Source organism: Agelaius phoeniceus, chromosome 11, assembly GCF_051311805.1.
Source record: "Agelaius phoeniceus isolate bAgePho1 chromosome 11, bAgePho1.hap1, whole genome shotgun sequence".
Lineage (NCBI taxonomy): Eukaryota > Metazoa > Chordata > Aves > Passeriformes > Icteridae > Agelaius > Agelaius phoeniceus.
The window spans coordinates 10,887,257-10,909,405 of record NC_135275.1 but is presented as its reverse complement, the minus strand read 5'-3'; the positions used below and the strand labels follow the sequence as shown (position 1 = coordinate 10,909,405).

Sequence of the window (22,149 nt, the reverse complement as noted above, 5' to 3'; positions counted from 1 at the left end):
AGAGGAGTAGAGAAAGGATTCTTAATGTATTAATTTCAGCCTTTGATTGCAAAATTGTGGGCTTGTTTTGAAAAATACTTTCAGCTATGATCATTGATTTTAAAATATGTGCAATCTTGTCTTTTTTGTAGGGAATGGAGTCCCAGCCCTTTGTAAACTTGAAGTTTGAAACAGATTACTTTGTAAAGATTGTTCCTTTTCCTTCCATTAAAAATGAAAGTAATTATCACCCATTTTTCTTCAGAACTAGATGTAAGTATTGCACATAATATGGTGTTGCATATACTGTAGTGCTGCATTTTGTATAGTATTGCCTATCATCTCTTCAGTGTGCCACCCCTCCCCTCAATGTTTTGGTTTTCCCAACAAAGAAATGTAGTGGGTGATGATTTTGGGTTCAGTAGTTTCTGACACTGTTGTGGAAGGAAGATCTGGGTGTTAAGCAGAAGGAATTTGCATGCCATAGATAAATCTGTGGTGTGTGATCATAAGTGTCAGGTAGGCCTGAGATTATCTCAGGTTTGCCTGGAGCAGGATTGTTCCTGTGGTTCTCGGGTAACTCTTGAAGATGGTTTGCTCCTCTCTGGACATTGTGAAGAAGGGCAGGTTGTTTTTTGCCTTTGAGATTATAATTTAAAACAGCTATCCAAAGAGAGATGTGGAGAAGGACATCTAAAATTAGATAGCAGCACATCAAGTTGAATTTCTGCAATTACTGAGCAATTCTCTTTGGAGGTGGAGAGAAGAAATTTGAATAAGCTCCTCAGTGCTCACACAGTATGGTGAGAAACTGCAAGTACCCTTGGGGTGAGCTGTTGATATTTGTCCTGCTAAGGGTTTTTTTCCCTATAAAACTTGCTTAAGGTATTTTCAAGCCTGTCTGTTAACACTGTACCATTGGTAGTAGTGCTCAGCATACTTTCTTATTCTGAGTAAATACATTTAAGACTACTTTTAACTTCCTCTCCTGATGTGCTGTGCCTGGTGTTATCCCTTTTGTCTCACTAAGAAATGTGATTTTCAAATTAATGGATCTCTGTTTCTCATATAAAGATGAGAAGGGGCTTGAAATCATAACAAAGGAGTTATGTTTGTAGAATGCATTTAGTCCAGGCATATTAGAGTCTGGGAAAGAAGTGAGAGTTCTCAAAATTATGAACTCCCTACTTTGGCCCCTGTTCTTTCTCTGTTCAAAAAGCACAGCAGTTTGATACTGTATAATTAATATTTTTCTGTATATTTGTAGCATGTGAATTGTTGCTACAGCCAGAAAACCTTGTCTGCAAACCTTGTAAGTAAAATATAATATTTCTATATATTAATCTTTTAAAAAGTGTCTGTACTTGAAGAGTCATTTTGCAATTCATGAATATCTCCTCTGACAGACTGGAAGCCAAGGAATGTGAATGTTACCCAGCAAGGTTTTAACATGCAAGTGTCCTTTGATCATGCACCTCACAACTTTGGGTTTAGGTACTACTTTCTTCACTACAAACTGAAGCATGAAGGACTGTTTAAGCAAAAGACCTGCAGGCAGGTACGTGGCTGAGTTCTGCAGCTCTTAAAAACACACCACCTATTAACATGAGGTGCTCTAAGGTCTTACAGAAACTTAAAACACTTAATATAAAATAGTATCAGTTTTAAAATGGTAAAACTATTTGGAGCTGTTTCTGTAGGTAACAATTGTGCTGTGATGGCACTCATCAGTCACAGCCAGGCTTGGGGACTCCTCTGGGCCTGGATAACACAAGTCAGTTCTGCAGGCAGACAATTGTATCAGTGAATGGGCAGACTTAGTTCTGCTGGTCTAAGGTGTGTTAATACAAGGGTGCACTGCCTATTTCTAAATCAATGTGAATTCTTTATTATGTTTTCAAAGTATGTGAATTGCTTGCAAAGTATTCTTTCTTTATGCAGGAGCAGAACACAGACACAACAAGTTGTGTTCTTCAGAATGTGTCTCCAGGAGATTATATCATTGAGGTAACATTTCTGTACAACACCTAAGGGAATATGTTAATGGGAAGACAGAATAAAATTAAAATATTTCAAATCACACTGGTAGAATTGAACTTCAGGTATCCCTACTGAGGTATTTGGGCAAGTAAATTTTCTAGAATGATGCATTTTTTGGGCTTACCTAGAAACAGAGGCCAGACAAAGTTAGAAGAATAAAAGCAGAGATATTTAATGAAGGTCCTTCTGGTATATTAAGGGCAGATGAAGCCTCGCCAGGGGGCTACACCCAAAATGGATGATGGTCAGGAGTTTTTTCAGACAGATATAAGTTTGGTCCATTTCCATATCAGGGGTTAATCCTCCAATTACAGCTTCAGGTAATGAAGTTAAATTCCCCCAGTTTGCACCCCCCCAATTCACTTTTGTTTATACTTTTTAGGGCCTGAGGCTGTAGGGTGTCCTTGGAACACAGGCCCAGAGGGATTGTTTGTCTAACCAAAATGTGAGGACAGTTAACTAGCACTTTATGTGGAGTTTAGAGTTATGCACTAATGTGGTACAGGATTTGAAAAATACAAAGGCTAGAATCTCAAGGCTTCAGAATGCTCTTGACCTTTCCATAGCTTTGCTTCCATGAGTGCACAGCACTTTGTACCTTAAACTGAAATTGTGGGCCTGCATAATTCCTGGACTTTGATTTTTATTTTTTTTTAATTGGAATTCTCTTTCTTGGTCAATTTTTATTATACTAGTTTGTGCTGCTCTTTAGTTCTAACTATTTGAACAGTACCTTTCTTCACATTTGGTCATAAAAGCTGTTACAGTTATTTTCATATTGCAGAAAATAAAATTAATCTTTTACTTTTCCAAGCTGGTTGATGACACTAATACAACAAGGAAAACGATGCACTATGCACTAAAACCAGGTATGAATTCTGTTTTTTAAACAATATACTATATTTACTGTACTAATTTAGATTCAGTTTTAATTATGTTGGAAATAAATCTCTGTTTGACCTTTGTCTGTTTGCCATAATCTAGATTATTGAGATAATTGTGCTGTGCTTTTTTGACCTAATGAAAAAAGAGTAGAGATGCACACTTGAGCATACAGATGTGCATCTCTGTACGTTTATATTTAGTGGAGTTTATATCAATCCATCACTGGAAATCTTTGTGGGAAAGTGGCTTTTGTTGTTTATGTGGATATGAGGGATGATAACCTTAACTGCATACAACAGAGAGTGCAATAGTGTGGAAATACTGCAATGAAACTGTGGGAGCAGCCTGAACACATCACCTGTGTCCTTCAGCCCTGGTACCAAACCCAGCAGTCTGTAGAGCCTGTCAGGTGAATGCTTCACATGCCTCTGGGTCAGACCTGGTTTTGAGAAGCTAAACAGGGATTTCAGAGTGCAACTGCACCTCAAAACAGCCACAGATGGAGGCAGTGGATAAAATGCACTGAATCCTAATGCACATTGCTCAGGGTGATGTCTGCAGCAAGGCAGTTCTTTCTAAGGGGCAGGTTCAGCACCCTGGAACCAAAACATGTCAGGTCTAAATGACCACTGCAAATCTCATCCAAACTATTTGCCACAGGCCTGTTCTCCTGGGGCTGGTGTGAGTTGCAGCTCCTGTTACTGATGAGAGTCACTCTGATGCTGTGGCAGTGGGACAACCACCGTAAAACCTAATTTGAAGTGGAGAACATGATATTTGAGCATATTTGATATCCTGTATCTTTGACAATTACCTGATAATAGAGCACTGCAGCAGTTTTGCATTGCCAGTGTGAAGATTTGTTTGGATAATTGTAGTGCAGCTGATTTGCATGTGGCTAATTGTGCTTTCTTTTGCAAGTGCACTCCCCGTGGGCTGGCCCCATCAGAGCCATTGCCATCACAGTGCCCTTGGTTGTCATCTCTGCCTTCGCCACGCTCTTCACCGTGATGTGCCGCAAGAAGCAGCAAGGTGGGGGCCTGCACTCAGTGCAGTGCCACTGACAGATACACTTGTGTAACCAAAGCAGTCCTCACTGATAGGCTGACTCCAGAAACACCTTGCTCTGAAAAGCTTGCTTTTCTATTTCTCTGTCCTTCCTCCCCTCCGCTTTTTGTGTGCTGAAACTTGTAGCAAATTTTTAATCAGTGCTTGATGGTAATTGGTTGCCTAGACAGCATTGTATCACAGATCAAAACTTCACTGTAGAAAGGAGACAACAAAAGCAATATTGGAAAATACTTTTTATTTCGTGTTTCTTTTTCTTTGAGAAAGTACCGTGTGACCATGTAGATTACAAACAGATTTGTAAATGAGTATGTTTTAAACATTCCCTTATTTTACTCAGAAATATCTAATTCATATTTATTTTAAATCAGAAGGAAAGTAAAACCTTGTGATGCCAATACAATTTACAGTGCTGTCTGGAATCCTATCTACAGCTGCTATTCCAGATTTGCTCACTTTCCTGGAAGTTGCCTTTACCTTTCATTCTAAGCCATCTTCTTAAATTTACTGTGAGCCCTGCTTACAGATGTTTTTAGATTCCATTCCTCCTTGCTGGCTTCTCTGTATCCAGGAGCTGGCAAGCAACACTTGATACATTTAAATGTTAAAAATACCTTGGCTTTTTATATTGAATTTAAAGCATCATGTGGTTTCATGAATAATGGAAAAAGAGATTACTTCTCCAAACCTCACATATCTGTGTTATCCACCTGAATTTTGGCACTGAGATATACTGCAAGGGCTATATGCCAGTTGGGTTAAATCCTTTTACCTTCTGGTCTTCTGTAGTTATCCCCTTTGCTCACAGCTAGCACAGTTCCAACAAAAAACCCAGACAAATCACTGAGGATTTGTCTACAGAGAGAGTTGTTCCAGAATAGTTATTCCTGATGAATTGTTCTGAATCGAATCCCTGGATGGATATTTGTATTTTGAAATACTCATACTTTATTCCAAATTAGCTTAATCAGCTGTAGAACTAGATTGAATTAGTCTGGCATAAGGCCAGACTTTTATGCTCCAGCATAAAAGCATCTATGCAAGGAAATAAATACTAATAGCTATTTTGGTTTAAATTAATCATATCTTAATTCAAATTAATGTCACATTAATGTCCAAATAGGCGTGTGTACATATTCACTAGAGAAATCTTGTAGGATATCCTGAAAGGGTCTGTGGACCTGGAGTTTAATATTCTTACTTGGCTTATGTTGTGGTTTGGGTTTTTTTAACAAGAGACTTTGTTAGACAGGAAACTCTTGAAGATGATACATCTTTTAGGCTTATATTGTTTGAACAGAGATGTGAAGACTGTTGAGATTGAATAAAGGTGAAACAACTTCTTCTATCTATAAAATAAATCTTCCTTGTGTTTTCTGAGTTGGGCAGAAATAACTGCACGTTTAACTTTGAGAGTGTATTCCACATGCAGCTGGATAAATAGAGTGTGTACAACTTTTCTTTTTCAGGATGGAAAGGAGAGGAAAATATTTAGGAAAAAAACAAACATTACTGTATGCATTAGTAAAAAGCCTACAAATGCAATAAAAACTCAAAACAAAATCAAGCTTTATAGTGTGAATTCTCTTTTCTCTTGCACTTTAGAAAATATATATTCCCATCTGGATGAGGAGAGCTCAGAATCTTCAGCTTATGCTGCAGGTCTCCATGTGGAAAGGCTGCGACCCCGGCCAAAAGTGTTCATCTGCTATTCCAGCAAAGACTGCCAGAAACACATCAATGTCATCCAGTGCTTTGCTTACTTTCTTCAGGACTTTTGTGGCTGTGAGGTAAACTCAACCTTTCACATATAAACAACTTTTCCTTAATTGAAGCAGCACTCCCAAAATGCTGTGCTTGAAAAGTCGGTATTTCAGTCACTCCTTTCCACAGAGATAACTTCTGTTATTTTTCTAAATTTAGGCTGTATGAATTTTCTTTACTTGGGGAAATGAAGAGATCTTATCCAGTGTAAAAAAACCAAAACAACCCAAACCAACAGAATAGTGGAAGATCATGATTTCAGTACTTTCATTCAGCTATGTTTAGCTTGCTTTGAATTAAGTGCTTTTTCTGTTCAGTAGGCCATACATCTTTATAGTCAGCAACCACAAAGAGGTATTGTTACCTACCTGATACACTTTGGTGTTCCTAAAGTGAAATTTAAAAGAAGTTGAATCTATCAAGACTTCTGCTCATAGAGCAAATAGTGCATTATTAGGATTACTGGTTGACAGCATGTACTTACTAATTCATTTTTATTTTTTTATTTCCCTTCTGTTCCATTAATACTGTGAAATCAGCACCTCTTTTTTTCCCTTGTTTTTGTTTGAATGGTATGAGAGAGACATTTCAATTGCTACTTTGAATGAGCAGGCCTAGAATCTCATACTGCTGTCTGAAATGGAATCAATATGTGACCAGTTTTTCACTTTTCAGCTGGAAAAGGCAGGACAGTTGCTGGACTCTTTGTGCTGCATTTTTCCCCCACCCCCAGGATGTGACTGGGCTGAGCTGGAGCTGGGTTTGATTACACCAACTCTGCTCTCTGGTGACCAAACACAGAAACACAGCTGAGGCCTCGTGCTTGCTGGGGATGGTCACAGCTTTTTCATCTGCTTAAAATAGTTCAGGATAAACTATTTTATAACTAACTTACTTGAAAACCCTTTTAGAGATGTACAATTGGGTTTATATACATAAAACTTAATCAGATTTTTTTCCCCTTTTTAGGTGGCTTTAGATTTGTGGGAAGATCTGAAAAGCTGTAAAGAAGATCAGAAGGAGTGGCTTATTAAAAAAATAAATGAGTCACAGTTTATCATCATTGTGTGTTCCAAAGGAATGAAATACTTTGTTGAAAAAAAGAACTGGAAGCACAGAGGAGTAGCCCAGGATGCAGGAAAAGGAGAAGCCTTTCTCTTTGCTGTGCTGACTGTGGCAGAGAAGCTTCGTCAGGCCAAGCAGAACTCAGCTGACCTCTGCAAGTTCATTGCAGTTTACTTTGATTACTCCTGTGAGGGAGACATCCCTGCCATTCTGGATCTGAGCACAAAATACAAACTCATGGACAATCTGCCCCAGCTCTATTCACACTTACACTCCAGAGATCTCAGTGTGCAGGATCCAGAAGGGTTTCCTGTTAACATCAGTAAAAGGAATTATTTCAGGAGCAAATCTGGGAGGTCCCTTTATGTTGCTATTTGCAACATGCATCAGTTCATTGATCAGGAACCAGACTGGTTTGAGAAACAATTCATTCCCTTCCCTCCACCTTCTTTACACTACTCAGAGCCTGTCATGGAAAAATTTGATTCAGGCTTGGTTTTAAATGACTTGGTGAATAAACAGGTGATGGATGGTGATTTTTACCTGAAAACAGATCTAAACATTTCAGTGGGGAATTCAGACTCCCACTGTATCATTCAGCACTTAAACCTTGGAGAAGATCTAGAAACTCAGGACATTCAAGGTGGTGGCAGCTCTGTCCTTCAGCCATTGCTCCATGTTGTTAAAGCTGCAAATCTGAAAGACATGCCTCGAGATTCTGGGATCTATGATTCATCTGTCCCTTCATCTGAATTATCTTTACCTTTAATGGAAGGACTATTGACAGACCAAATGGAAACATCTTCCATTACAGGAAGTGTTTCCTCATCATCAGGTTTAGGTAAGACACAGCAGTGTATCCAAACTCACATTCAGTTACTGTGCATATTTCTGCCATCTCCAAAGAGGTAAGATAATATGTGAGGAGCCATATAAAAGGTTGCAGAGAAAGGTGAACATTGTATAAAGATGGTAAAAATAAACGCAAAATTTAAAATATTTAAAAATCTAAAATAAACATAATATATAAAATAAAAATATAAAAATAAAAAATAAAAATAGGAAGAGTCACTTTGGAAAAATGATTTTTTTCCTAAACTTACAGTGTGTGGAGGAAATCTTAGCTAGGTAAGATTTCACTAAAATTCTATTAATAAGTCACTGCTCGTTAATTGACCTATTCTTGGAGAGACAGCTTCTTCTTCCAGGGACCCCTTGGCAGCTGGGATTTCAGCTGACAGCTGTGTGCTTGTAATCAAGAGGGTGATATGGTGAAACATTCTCACAGACAGCCATAAATCTAAACCTGGCATCCTGTTTGGCTCCAGCACATACTGGATCCTTTAGGGGTATCCTCTGTACTGTGCTTGGCTCCAGTTTCAGAATGACATCAGGCTTCTCACCAGATACAGGGCTGGGGAATGAACAAATGCCTTTCAATGGAGTAATTTAAATGCTTGGAAGACACTCTCCAGAATAGACACCCAGCTCAGATACCTCCAGTTAGAAGGTGTAAATTTTGCCTCAGGCTGTATAAAAAAACTGATCTAACCTTACTAGTTACAGGATATTGAACTGGCATCACAACTATCTCAGTGTGGAATGTTCCAGCAATTGTATTGATATGGTAAAAGTGCTCTGCTGAGATTTTCCTTAAGCAGCTACAACAGGTGAATATTGTATTTTGATGGTTGTATGCTGTTCTGCTTTCTAGAATCAGTGTTGACAGTGCATTTTCTAGACTTTTGTCTTGGGTAAATGAATTTTTTAATTTAGATAATTTATAACTAATGTTTGATGCCAGAATTATCTTGGAGGAAGAGAATACAAATGCTGATTATGGATATAGCACCTATCAGTTAGATAGCCTATGTGACTGAATAGTTAAAATCTGAAAAAAACTTCAGGTAGAAAAAAATACAGATTTACTGTTTTAATTAATTAATTAAGCCACTACTACTCTCTTTTCAGAATTAAAACTATATTTTTTTACTTTCCTACCATCTTCTAACTTAGTCTTTTCTCACATTTGTGGGAAAAAGTACAGATGATGTCTGTAAAGGTTCTGGTGAAAGTAGGATGCTAATGTATGGCCTCCCTGGAAGAATGCTTTCCCAGTGTGGCCCTCCTGATTCAGAGCTGAGCTGTCAGCTGGGTGTCCCAGCTGCAGGAGGCACAGGAAGAAAGAGGCAGTCTTCCCAGTAATTAATTCTCAAGTCACATACCCCCTTGTTAGCATGCTCCAGCTGTAGAGGTTAAACGTTAGAGCTCTTGCTGATAGAGTTGGATCTTTGCACTGATGTTCAAATGTCTCAAGAAACCACAATTTGTGCCATTTTCCCATTTATTGTCCTCATCCAGAAGCACCACCCTGACTGACTCTCCCCAAACCTCCCTCACCCAAACCACAGCCCTGATGAGGTACAGGTTACAAAGGAGACAGCACTGGAACTGACTCTAAAAGCATCATCTGCCTTTTACACTGCAACCCATTAAATTTCTTTAGTGTCCCAGATATACAAAATATTTACAGCCCTAATATTTATATGCATGCTAATGAGAGGAGTAAATAGAAATTTTAGCTTTTATTCTTGTTCTGAGAGACAGACACGTCCAAATTATTGCTCTGAATTCACCCTACATTTCAGTTTTTTACTTATTTTACCTGTTACTTGGTCAGAACAGATGTGAATAGCTCTGACATTTAGCATCTCAAAAGATCTTTCCTTTCTTCCTTTAAAGGCCAGTTTGATATAATCTTTTGAATAAAAATCATAAATCCCCTAACTTAGAATCCTTTCTATCTTTCAGTGCAGTTCCTGAGCAGACCACTGGTCTGCAAAGTAAAGATTCTCAAATATTCATCATATTGGGCATCCTCAACTGGAGTTTAAACCAGTTTAATTTTGATGAAGTACCAACAGCTAAACCTTTATTGGGTCCATTCACTAATGAAGTCTTCCTAAGAAGTCCTGCCTGGGTAGAAAATCAGTGTTGTACCTCTAGATAACATTTTGCTGGGCATGATAGTTCAGCCTCAGGAGTGCAAGACAAGATGGTGCAGAGGCATTTCAGAAGTTTTCTTGGCATTTTTCTGAAATATTGACTGAGTACAAAATCACTGTTTCAATTAATGAACTTCACTTTTTTTTTCTTTTATAGGGGAAGAAGAACCTCCTGTAATGACTGCTACAAAGTTCTTAGTGCCTGGAATATGTAAAGCAGAACTTCATTGCCACATCCACGCTGATGAACTGCAGGCAATTGCTCCTTTATAATACATGACAACATTGTTATGCATTGCCACTTTATCAACAGCCTCTGTTTGTGCTTTAACTACCACACTGTCTCAGCACCAAATCTACTTGAAGGAACAAACTGCCCCTGAAGAAGATCTGTTATTCCATTTTTTGTGGCCAGTAAACTTGAATCTGTTGGTATTTTTATAAAAACTCTTTCATGATTTGAAAAATGTAGCATGGAAAACCAGAAGAGCATACATTTAAAATAATTCCTGTTATAATTTAAATGTCATTATATTACACTGTTTACAGATGCTATAATCAAAATTTACTATTTTTTGCTAGGAATAACTTTGCAACTGGACATAAAATAGCTTGGAACATTAAGCCTTAGTAAATTTTGTAGTCCAGCCTCTAGTCCAGCTGATGTACTTGATGGCAGGAATGTTGTAGTGAATAAGAACAGGATTTTTTTCTGAAGCAAGATAAAATGCCAAAGGTGACATTCTCCATCAGAAATTCTCCATCAGAAGAAATAATTTTCTTTTCAAAATGTTTGAGCTCTCTTCCTCAGCCTCCTTTTCCCAGATGCCAATGTGTGTCAGTATTTCATTCCAGTGCATGTCTCCCTCCCCTGCATTGATCTCTTGTGCCTCCTCTGCAGTCTGGCTGTGGTGACTCACAGACAGCCCCATTCTGAGGCTGAGGATCATTCTAGAATACACAAAAACACAGGTCCTGAGTGATACCATGGAAACAAAGCTTCCTGTTTCTTCCTGAAGGGCTGATACAAAGAATAAAGAGATGGGAGAAGGAAGACCATCCCTTATATTGAAGATATTCTAGGTCTGTTCAGCCATGAGAGGAGCAAGCTTTATATGGGGGGTTCATCATTTGAGGACAGGTGCTACAAAACCACCTGGGCTAAGACAAGCCAAGGCCAGCAGCTAACAGGCAGGAGTACTTTGTTTTGAGCCAAGCAGTGAACAGAAGCCAGTGAGTTATTTTGCAGTTTACACTCCTTATCATCACTTAGTGATCCAGATTGTGTGCTGTCACTAGTGTTATATTAAGGAAAAATGCAAGAACTACCACTGGCCATTTTTATCTGCTGACACAGAGCAGGCATCTCCTGTTTCCTGCAGTGACCAGGTGGGTAAATCTGCATCCAAAATGTCCCTCCTGTTTCCCAGGAGCAACTTTTCTGAAATTAAATGCATCTCTGTAACTGCAATTCCAGGCACTATTACAGGAAGTGTGGGCACAGCAAATACCAAGGGACACCTCACCAATGTGCCTTTGCTCATTCTGGTCACAGAGTCAAATTCTGGCTCATTTAACCTGAATTCACATTCCACTAGCAGGAGGTTGCTTTAAAGAGAATTAAGGGAGAAATCAAATACCTCAAATATTCTCTTAGTTTTAATAGATGAGAATTAGACATTTTTAACTATTACATTTTATTATCCATTTTAATAGCATGAGATAGAACTATTAAGTGATGATTTTGGCTGAGTAGCTATAAAGCTCACGGGTTGTTTTCTTGGGTTGTTTTTGTTTTGTTTTGGGTTTCTTGTGTCAGTTTATATTTAATCATTGGAATTTCCAAACAAAGGACTCTTGAGATTGTTATCACAGATGGAGTAAGTAAGTGCTGTAACAATTATTTGTGTATAACAATTAATGGCAGAACTCTGACATGCTTTGCAATTGTAATATGGAATTCTGTGATCATTTGGATCAGCATGTGTTGGATCTGGAGGGCCTTGTCCAGTAATGAAATGTTCCTTTTTCTCTCTGCTTTCTGAATTGAAAAGAACACTACCTGGAAAACTTCAAAACTTGCAATATCTAAGTAAGTTTAGGTAATTTTACACACATAGTGAATCATCTGTGCCTTTGATATTTTTTTAAGGCTGTGCCTTGAGCCTTATTGAAGGCAAAATTCTTCATGTTTTCCCATTGCTTGAAGGTCACACTAGGCAGAATCACTTAGAGGTAAATGCTCCTCCACTAAATCCAGCTATGAGGGATATCCAGCTATGATTTGGTGCAATTCTTGTACTTTTACTGGAGAAAGGGTTTGGATTCAATAAGCCAAGGCAGAAAGGTGACACAACCTGTGTGCTGAAGATCTGCTGTGCATAGAAATCCAAAGCTGCACAACATGAGAGGAGGAGGAGGAGGCAATTTCTTAGCAGTGAGCAGGTGAAGGTAATGCTGCTCTCATCCATGGGAAGTCCCAGCTCACTTACTGTTATTTAATGCTGGGCTAAAGATTGGGAAGATTTCCTTGTTCCATTAAATATAGTGGCTGAATCAGTATTACAAAATGAAATGAAATGAAGTTTTCATTTTAAGCTCTAAGAAAGCTGACTGTTAAAAAGGGATGAAGGCAGTTGCACAAAGAATTGCTTGTCATTAATGAGTTTATTTGTTCAGAATTTGCTGTACAATCTTGCAAAACTTACTTGTTAATTATGAAAAGTCTATGCAGATGACAGTCACATCTAGGGGTGGGAGGGAAGAAAAATTCCTTTATTCCTTCTTAGCTTAAGGTGGAAGCAGCATATTTTATGTACTCAGAAGAAAGACAATATAATTAAGTGAAAATATAGATTAGGATGGCCCACACCTCAAGTTTACAAAAGCTAGAGAAGTAATACTTTAACTTAGTCTAGCTTTTTTATAAAGCCACAGTTCCTAAAACAGTTAGATACTGAGATGCTGGAAGGACATAGTACTGAATTGGCAAGTACTATGCTGGGAATAGCATAAGTATTGTATCCTTGTAAGAATGATTTTTTTAAAGATATGTTAATACACATATTAGAGGTTAGCTTACTACTGTTTTCAAGCATTAGCAAATTCTAAACATCATGGTAATGGTGAAAGGATCCCTTGAATTTCTGCTACACTCAAGTGTGTGGACATTGGATATTTCATAGTGTATTTTCTGGGAGGGTGAAGAAACATTGGAAAGCTGAAGGCTCAAGATGTGACAGTATGTTCAGTGTGTTCAGCATTCTGAATGGGAGTACAGTTGTTGCCATAATTCGTTCCTGTCCATGGATACATCAACTGTTGAAAATAGAATGCACCTGACATTTTCAGAAACAATGTTTTGTTATACTTTAATTTAGAAGTTAAATACCAAAATAAAATATTTTTGTGTCATTTCATTCATTGGGCTTTTCTTATACTATTAAAAAGAAAAGGCTTAAAAGTGCAATGGTTTTCTCCTGCACACTTTGAGTGCAGTTCCACACAACACACAAGCAGCCAGACCTGCTAGCTGCTGTTCATGCCCTGCAGCTGGGAGGGAAGCAGCGGTTTTGATGGGTCTTTGTCATAGTCAAGCAACTCTCAGAAATGTTAACTTCTAAAACTTCTGTATGGGATGGATGGGGTCAGATTTTATTTTTTAATAAAATTGCATTAATATGATTTTATGTAATTTTTTCCTGTATCTCCCCTGAAGGTCTCCTAGCAGTACATGGTTATTCTGCATGCCAGGTGAAACCTATCCACATCCACAAAACTGTAATAACTTGGATTAACTTTGTCAAAGAGGATGTTATAAATACTTAAGATTTATATGTGGGTTTTTTTTCATCCAGCTGATTTCAAAGCACTGTTCCAGTCAGTGAACCCTACAAACTGTAATTTTAGGGGTAAGCCTTGAAACCACTCTGATTCCTTATGTTGCTCGGGTAAATGAAGGGGATGTAGTTACATAATGTTAGATATAATGTTGGATATAATGTTGGATATAATGTTAGATATAATGTTGGATATTGTAGGCACACAGTTTGTGGTAATTGGGGTGGGGCTGGCACAGCCTCAGCCCCAGTGGGCACAGCTGTGAGCAGCACTGCCAGCAATGAGCCATGGAGTGCCCAGGGGCACTGACCAACCACCAAAGGGAGCAGAGGGCACACAGGTGCAGGGCATCAACAGGAGGGGATAAAAGGCTGGGCTGGAAAACAAGAAGGGCAGACCCCTGCAGCCTCCTGAAGTGATGTTACTCTGCATGGGCAGATGCCTGAAGCCTTCTGATGAGGTGAGGTGTGACTGTGTATGGGTGGGTGCTTAAAGCCTTCTGAAATTGTGTGGTGATACTCTGTGTATCGTGGCTCTCTCAACTGTGGCATATAATAATTTGTAATATAATAGGCTTCATAGTTATAATGGTAAAAATCCATGCAAGAAGAAGACAACACATGGAGAAGTTTCTTCATCAGGTAATAAAAATACATAAAGCTGTAATGAAGGCTAATTTACAAAAATCCAACTTTTTTCCAGGTTCTCTGGTAGGGTCACAGGCCTTGGCAATAGATGGCAGGTTGAACTAGCATGAGTGAGTGTATGGAATGCTGTCCTGTTGGGTTGCTGATTTAGTTGGAATTCTTAACTATTGAGTTGCTACTGGTGTGCAAAAAAGATCTGCTAGAAAAGAGGCAGTCTTGTTGATTATGAGTCAGGTAAGTTTGTTTTGTGGCAGTCCATCATTTTGGCTTTTTTTCTCCGTGGGGGAAGTGTGTGTCTGTGGTTTCATGTAATTCTAAACTCTCCGACCATCTGCTCCCTGTGCAAGTTCTGTGTTAACCCTTTAACTGTAAATCAACATCAAATTGCTCACAAAACTTGCTCTGAATTTTTGTAATAGCCAGACAGGTTTATGATGAGATTTTACTCAACCTAAAATATTTGCTATTGATAATCATAATTCATTTTCCTAGGAACACAACATTTCTTGAATATTGTGTATCCTAACAGCCATAGAACCCTGGATTATACCAAGGGCTTTGGAAACTGATACAGTCTTTTTTTTTCCATTTTAAGCTAAATTAATCTTAGACCTTGTCTTTCATTGGAATATTGACTACTTCCAATAACTGCAAGCCAGGAGTTTTTCATTACCTTTGCCAGTACAGTAAAAATACAGATCAGACCTAAAAACAGAAATCACCTTCTTCATGGTTAAAAAAAAATATTTCTAACCCAATTACAGAAGCTTAAATTTGTCAAATTGGATTCCTTGTATAGTAGAAGGGAAAACTAAACAGTTGGAGAATGGGCTTTCACATAGTTGCCAAGCTAAACTGTGTTTTTAAGAAAAAATTTCCCAAAAGGATTTTACATTGAGGAAATCAGGAAACCAATATTCCAGGAAGCCAGGAATATTTTCAGGGCAGCAAGCTACTGTCTGGTGAAAATAATTTCTGATGCAAGTTGTAGAACTATAATCACAATATAAAAGTGTTTTTTGGCAACATTCTTCAGGCCTTTCTGGAAGGCAGTGGCCACACCCTTTTTAGTAGTGCTTTATTTCTCAGGTGATTCAACCAATCTCAATGGGTCTGGCTATGAAATCAGATGCTAATGATGGGAGTGGGACATGGATGAGACAGATTTTTCTGTGTAGGTGCACAACTGGTCACATACAGGCCATGAGCAAGTGTTACTGTCTTCATGTTACATGAGAACTGGGTAGGAATGGGATAAAATATAGGAAATACTTCCCTTGGGAATGGAGGTGGGCTGGTGTCAGCTGAAGGCAGAGCACAGGGCTTCATGTCATGGTCTTGAGCCATGTGGTGATTCTGGGAGCAGTCACTGTTTGGTTAGAAATGATTGTTGCAGCTTTGGTGTTTTGCAATAATTTGTGTGATGGAACTGCAGGGCACTGGTTGATGTCTCAGAGTGCTGCAGCACCACTGCAGTCATCTCCTGCTGGAGCATGGTGGGAAACAGAGGCACAGTAAGAACTGCAGCAGGAGGAAGAGGTACATTTGGGGCAGACATGGGGCAATGTTTCATTTCCTTCACAACACCCCACAGAGACCTCTGAAGTGTGAGGTACCTCGGGGCAGACTCTGCAGGAGCCTGTTTCAGCCCCACAGCACTCCTTGGTGCTGTTCCTCTGCAAGTGCCCTGCTTGATGAGAACCTGGTTTGCAAGAATGACTCCTTTATAATGTTGATGAAAATCTAGAGTGATTTAATTGCTGTCAGTTACATCATACTTATTTCAAAATAATTAAAAGTGAGAACAGGATTAGACCTACTTGTCTTCAGCAATGTCTCATAGAGGGGATGCATCCATAAAAGCTGTGAGTCATCAACAGAAAGGAAACTGTCTGCTCTTTACTGTAGCTTTTGCAAACTTGCCAAGGTGTGTTTAGGTGTTAGGAAGGAAGTCACCATCTCTTTGCTGAAGAGTTGGACAATGCTCAGCTACTGAGGGTGGAGTGGGAATACCAGTGACAGTGAATCAGGAAAACAGGGCAGGATTTGTGTTTCTGACCTTCCCTCCCTTTGCTTAGACTGCCTCCAAAGCTGAGAAATACCACTACATTCATTTGAATATTCATGTTTTTAACCTTTAATTGGCTTGCTAAACTTTTTTTTAAAAGTATAATAGTCAGATATAATTGTGTTTTTAAGATAATGTTTTGGACTGAAGTAATAATACATTAACAATTGAGTTTTATATTTTGCATACTAAAGAAAATTCCATGCTTGCTATGATTTTAAAATGCTGAGCAAACAACAATTACAAATTACATTATATAATATATTATCTTTAAACCCAGGAAATACAAATTAGTAATTAGTCAAAAGTGTTCGATCTCCCTGGACAATGCTTGTAGTTGGTGTGTTTGAGCAGATTCTACTTGGTTATATAATTATAAATGTTACATCAATTAATTGTTCTTTCTCTGGAAGAACAATTTTACTTTCACATCCTAAGTAAGTGGAAATTTTGTGGACACATAAAATATACTCTGAAAGTTAAAGGTCTCTAAACAGAGCATCTCTTCCCATTTCCTGATAATGAGTATCAAATTAAGCTTTAAAACAGGGTCTGGAACTGCTGCTTTCCATGACAGGCATGGTAAGTCCTGGATGAAAAATGGCCCTGCACTTACATCCTGTCCATCTCTGCTTTTGTAACAGGCACTGCCAAAGCAGGGGGTGGGATGTCTGTTTTCCACTGACCTTGGCTGCAGCTATGACAAAGGGTGCATGTTTCAGGAACCCATCAGTGAGTAACCTCACAGGTTTCTCCCTTCTGCTAATTCTGTCAAAGCTGCTGGGAGCCCAGGTTTTGCCCATAACCTGGTGTTTAAAACATAAATCCCTGACTTTGCCATAGGGCAAGAGAAGTGCCAAGTCTCCACACACCTGTGTAATCTGTGAATTGCTACTTTAAGAGCAGAAAAAAACTCCAGCTGTAAACTATTATGTAAAACTACTATGGCATCTTGATGGCTATTATCCAGTTGAATTGTCCTTAGTTTAAAAATACTTCACCTTACGAACCAGTATCTTTAAATATGGTATTAATTCCAGAATGTTTTCATACAGTGTGGAGTTCAGAGATTACTGTAGTATTGCAGTCTGCAGAAATGACATGGAATTTGAGACCTTTACTTAAAGCAAGGTCTGATGTCCATATGTCTCTTCCATACCACATTGCTATCCTCAGCAATTAGAAACAACTGAGAGGTGAAATCTCCTCACAAGATGTTGGCTTAGAAAGTAAGGCCAAGCCATAGTTAAGTATTAGTTATTCTGCTGTCAAGTGACCAGCTTCTGGTGTCTGGGCTACAAAATGTGATGAGTGCCATTATTATTGTTTTTCCACTGGCTGTTTTATGTTGGCAATGCTACTACTGTGAGAGACCTACCACCTACATGTCTTTTGAATTTCTATTTAAGTGATGTAATTGTTGGTATTTATTATTATTATACTTACTGACTTTGGTCCAAGAAATTAAGATGGTCTTTACCAGGCACAGTACAAACATAGACTAGAAAGAGTTCCTCATCTAAAGTGCTCATCATCTACCTCCATCTTTGCATTGCTATGGTTTTCCAGGTCAATAGGACTTTTGAGTGTATTTCCATACTACTATTTTGTCCAAAACACACGTGGCCTGTGACCACCTGTACATTATCTGTTGCTATTTTCCGCAAGTTTTTAACCTTATGAGACCGGCTCCTGGTCACTTGCTGTTGATATAGTTTGAGACAATGAGCGTGGCGCGATGTCCTTTGCCTTTCTCTGGTCGGTCTGAGTCCTTAGCTGTTCTCAACCCCAGCCTGGCTTCCTTTACCTTCCCCGGGGGGGAGGCCGGGGCAGCGCAGCCCGGAGCCCCGGCAGACGCGGGGGCTGCGGCCGCAGCTGCTGTGGGCCCGAGCAGCCGGGACCAGGCGTGCAGAAGAGACCCGGAGCGGAATGGAAGGACGGGACACACGAGCGAGGAGCAGATGGGAGCCGGGAAAGGATCCGGGCGGGGCCGGCGCGGAGGGGCGGGCGGCGGGGCGAGGCGAGCGCACACACAGAGACCCAGCCCCTGCCTCCGCCTGCCGTGACAGCCGCCCGGAGCCCCCGGACTGCGTCCCGCCCGCTGCCGCCGGCTCCCCGTGCCTGCCCACCCTCCGCAGCCCCTTCTCGCTGCCGCCGGGCCGGGGCGGCAGCTCCGCCAGCCGCATGCCAGGAGCGGGGCAGGAGGGCGCAAGGTGAGTGCTGCCCCTTGGGGCTGGACAGGTGGGCGCTGCCCGGCGGAGCTGACAGGCTCGGCTCTCCTGGGGCGGCCGGCGGCGGCAGTGGCGGAGCTGAGCGGAGGTCGCTCCGGGAGGACCCGCCGCGCCTTACGGGACTCGGAGCGGTAGCGGCGGGTCGGGAGGGGACTCCCGCCGGCTCCTGCTGGCTGGAACGGGGCCGGTCCTGCTCCAGCTCCTCGCCCCGCTCCGGATGCCCCGGGCAGCGGAGGCCGCAGCTCCGCCCTGCCCCGCTCGGTGCTGGCGCCGCTCGTGCCCCGTGAGGGGCCCTGAGGGGGCGGCTCCGGGGCCGGCGGGCGCTCGACCCGCTCCCTCTCGGGTGCCTCGGTTAGTTCATGCTTTTGAAGAACTTTCAGCGTTTGTTTAGTGGCCAGTCTCACAGGAGTGTCGGCTTCCAGGGAAGGGCCGCGGTGCCCGGAGCCGGCCGCCTGCTTTGAGCTCCGCGGTGGCTGTCACGGGCCGGCTGTGCCCCGCTGCTGTTCGCCTCGGCGGGGCCCGCAGCCGGCTCTCGGCCCTTCCCTCCGCCTCGGGCGAGGAGTGGGGGAGAAAGCAAAGTGGAAACAAACAAGCAGGGAGCGTAGTGAGTTCCACTTGCGGAGCGAGGCTCCGCGGCCGCGGCGGGCTGTGAGGAGGCAGCGCGGAGCCGCTCTCTGCGGCGCGCAGGTGGAGGCGCGGGGCGGTTCGTGTGGCTGCGGGGTCAGTGCGCTGCTGCTCCTCAGCGCTGGGCTCGGCAGCGGCCAGGAGCTGGGACTTGCTGCGGAACCATTTACGTCCATGCAAGAAATTAAATTTTTTCCCTTGAATTTCATTTTTAATTAAGTTTTTTTATAGTTCTTATGACTCTATAAACGTTCTTGTGTACCTTTCCCATGTATACCTACATTTATTAATGCAATTTCTAGTTCAATGTTATCCTTTAGTACGTTTCCACAGTTAAAGGGCAGAGGAAATTCCCTCATCATCAAACACTTGCTATGGCATTACTTTGGTTGTATACTTAGTTCTGCAGCATGTACAGAGGTCTGCTGAGTGCAACAAGTTATGAGATGGATGTTGTATCTGTAAGAATTTGAGTTCAGAATAGGAGAATCTATGGGATTTGGAAATAAATGGAGCTAAGTATTTATTGCAGAATAACAGTGCTTGCACAATGTAGGTGATAGAGTGTGTGAAACAGAGCTGCTCTGGTGCAGATGAGGTAAGGAAATGCATGGGTACATCTCTGGCTTGTCATTTAGTGGATCGAATCCTATTTAAATTTTTCATATGTATGATATGATACCTGTTCCCAGTAAATATTTGTTAGTGTCAGTCAATAAAATGTCATTGTTTTGAACAGAGATGCCATTGACTCTCCATGGGAGCGGTGTGTATGGGTTAACAGCGTGACAGGGCCTTGTGACCCACTGTAACACTCGGTATCATTCCCTGCACATTCTCACAGACCTCCGCTCTGTTTTCAATAGCTCACTTCTTCTCTGCACTGTTTTTGTGTAGACAGTTGTTCTGGCGTGATTCCAGGTTGTGGGAGTTGTATGTGCACATAATTTGGAGGTGTATTGTGTGGAGTTGCTTCCAGCAAGTGGCAAGTGCGACCACGTGGCCTTAAACAAAACTGTTTTGTTTTGCTGCTCATGAATTGAAGTGGGTGACACCCGCTTCTGCTCGGGAGTTGATGTGTAACACCTTCATATTGACTCAGGAGCTTTTTTCCTGTGTTAAAAAGCTCCTGAGTGTTTCTTTTTATCCTATCTTAAAATATTTTGCTTTAAGTGTTGAAGAAAATTAACCTGACCTCTTAAATTTTGTTTACCCTGGTGTTTTATTTGTATGTTTCAGTGGTTTAGGTTTTTGAACAGTCTCCTTTGATGAAAGAAACTTTCTGGGTTTCTTTTTGGTTTTTTTTGGTTTTTTTTTGTTTGATTTTTGTGAGAGCATCTGTCTGCTGCTACAAATGTGCTGTAATGAATGCATTTAGTCCTTTTGCACTGCTTTCTGTAGGTGCTGTATTTTATTGAAGACAACTTACACTCAGTGTACGAAGGAGAGCTGCATTTGGAGAAATAATTTGTTGCCGTTTAATTGCTGTGAAATGTGGAGGGAAACTGCTGAATGATAGGTTTATGGAAGACAATTTTATTTAACTCAACTAGCCTCTTTGTGTCTTTGCTTTGTTACCAAAGTGTGCCTCTCAACTTGTGGGGATGTGTTGTGGATTCCAGTTGTTCAGGTCATATGAAATGTGGAATTAACAAAAGGCTGAGGTCTTGCATAAGTCTTTAGGAGTGTGTAAATTTACTGTTGTGTAGTATCTAAAAAAAATTGGAAAATAAAGGACTTGGTAAATACACTCCATTAATGTGTGATTAACAGGCACCTCCTGCTTTTCTTGTGACTGTAAGAGCTATAAAGTAACTATTCAGAAAGAAGTGTTTATTTAGGATGTGGCTGTGGTGGTCTCCACCCCAGATGTGACCCGGGGGATGTGCAAACACGCACAGACTGTTCCAGTGCCAGCCGGGGCAGAACGTGAGGGATGTGCTGTCAGGTACCGAGATGGGGGCAATCATTAACCCGCAGGTGCTCGGCACCGCCCGGGATCAGCTGAAAGGGCTCCTGGCCAAAGGATCAGGCTGTTAATACCCGAACACAGGGCTGTGTCCACTCATTTACTTTGCATTTACTTCCTAATCAGGGCTGCGCAGTGGCCCGAGGGGAGGCTGCGGCCTGGCTGGAGGAGGTCTTTGTACGTGTCTTACCCAAACCACTGCGGAGGTATTGTAGTGGTGATTGAAGGTGTGGCCATCAGTAAAAGGTAACAACTCCTCCAAAAAATGGTTTGAACTGGACAAGAAGTAGAAGTTTACGTTCTTGGCAATGAAAGGGGGTTTTGGCCTTTTTTGTTAAATCATTGTGTATGCAATCAGAAATGTGACTAGGAAGGTGCTCCATACTATTGTTCTTACTTTTCCCCTTTCTGTAGAGTTAATTACCCTCACAGTCCTCTAGTTGCCCTCGTAGCTCTGCAGGTGTAATCAGTGTGAGGTACAACTTGCATTCGGAAAAGCTCCCTGGCTTTTACACTGCTGAAGCTTACATAAACTTGGAAAGTTGGCAAGAATTATCTGGACTTGTGTGGTTTCTGTAGAACAAGAACAGCTGCTCTGCTGGTATCATCTCTCAGACGTTTTAGTTGTTCAAGTGCAGCTTTTTGTAGTTTATTTTAAACACTTCACTGTTTCTCCTAAATTAATTTTCAGTATTATAATGAGGAGAAGAGTATGTCCATTCCACTGTATGTACTGTATCAGGAATCCTGCTGGCTCTATTTTAATACAGCAGTGTGCCCATGTAGTGTTCCTTCAGAAGGTTCTGTCAGGACTATCACCTGTTTCCTGAAGATGACAATCAGCTTTTTGGACAGGGTGTATTTTTGGGCTGACCGACTCCTTCTGCTCATGCATGGCCTGTACTTGGGAGAGGTCAAAAAAGGCAGGTGGGAATTGCAGCAGCAGCAGCAGGTTTGTGTGGAC

The 22,149-nt window shown here is 41.0% G+C and overlaps 2 protein-coding genes across 4 annotated transcripts in view; both read left to right on the top strand.

The window, feature by feature from the left end:
- Nucleotides 1–13,225, top strand: part of IL17RD (interleukin 17 receptor D) — a 42,290-nt gene extending 29,065 nt beyond the window's left edge. Inside the window, exons 5-13 of one of the 2 annotated variants that reach the window (XM_054640273.2) lie at nucleotides 132–252; nucleotides 1,247–1,291; nucleotides 1,386–1,537; nucleotides 1,921–1,986; nucleotides 2,834–2,888; nucleotides 3,826–3,936; nucleotides 5,578–5,762; nucleotides 6,706–7,642; nucleotides 9,964–13,225. In XM_054640273.2, the coding sequence (XP_054496248.2) occupies nucleotides 132–252; nucleotides 1,247–1,291; nucleotides 1,386–1,537; nucleotides 1,921–1,986; nucleotides 2,834–2,888; nucleotides 3,826–3,936; nucleotides 5,578–5,762; nucleotides 6,706–7,642; nucleotides 9,964–10,079 (1,788 nt within the window). In that variant the 3' untranslated portion in view covers nucleotides 10,080–13,225. The remainder of the gene's footprint in view (nucleotides 1–131; nucleotides 253–1,246; nucleotides 1,292–1,385; nucleotides 1,538–1,920; nucleotides 1,987–2,833; nucleotides 2,889–3,825; nucleotides 3,937–5,577; nucleotides 5,763–6,705; nucleotides 7,643–9,963) is intronic. The other variant, XM_077184674.1, reaches the window with a different exon arrangement.
- Nucleotides 13,226–18,412: 5,187 nt separating this feature from the next.
- Nucleotides 18,413–22,149, top strand: part of ARHGEF3 (Rho guanine nucleotide exchange factor 3) — a 106,944-nt gene continuing 103,207 nt past the window's right edge. For both annotated transcript variants that reach the window (XM_077184601.1, XM_054640261.2), the window contains exon 1: nucleotides 18,413–18,574. In XM_077184601.1, coding sequence (XP_077040716.1) covers nucleotides 18,546–18,574 — 29 coding nt within the window. In that variant the 5' untranslated portion in view covers nucleotides 18,413–18,545. The remainder of the gene's footprint in view (nucleotides 18,575–22,149) is intronic.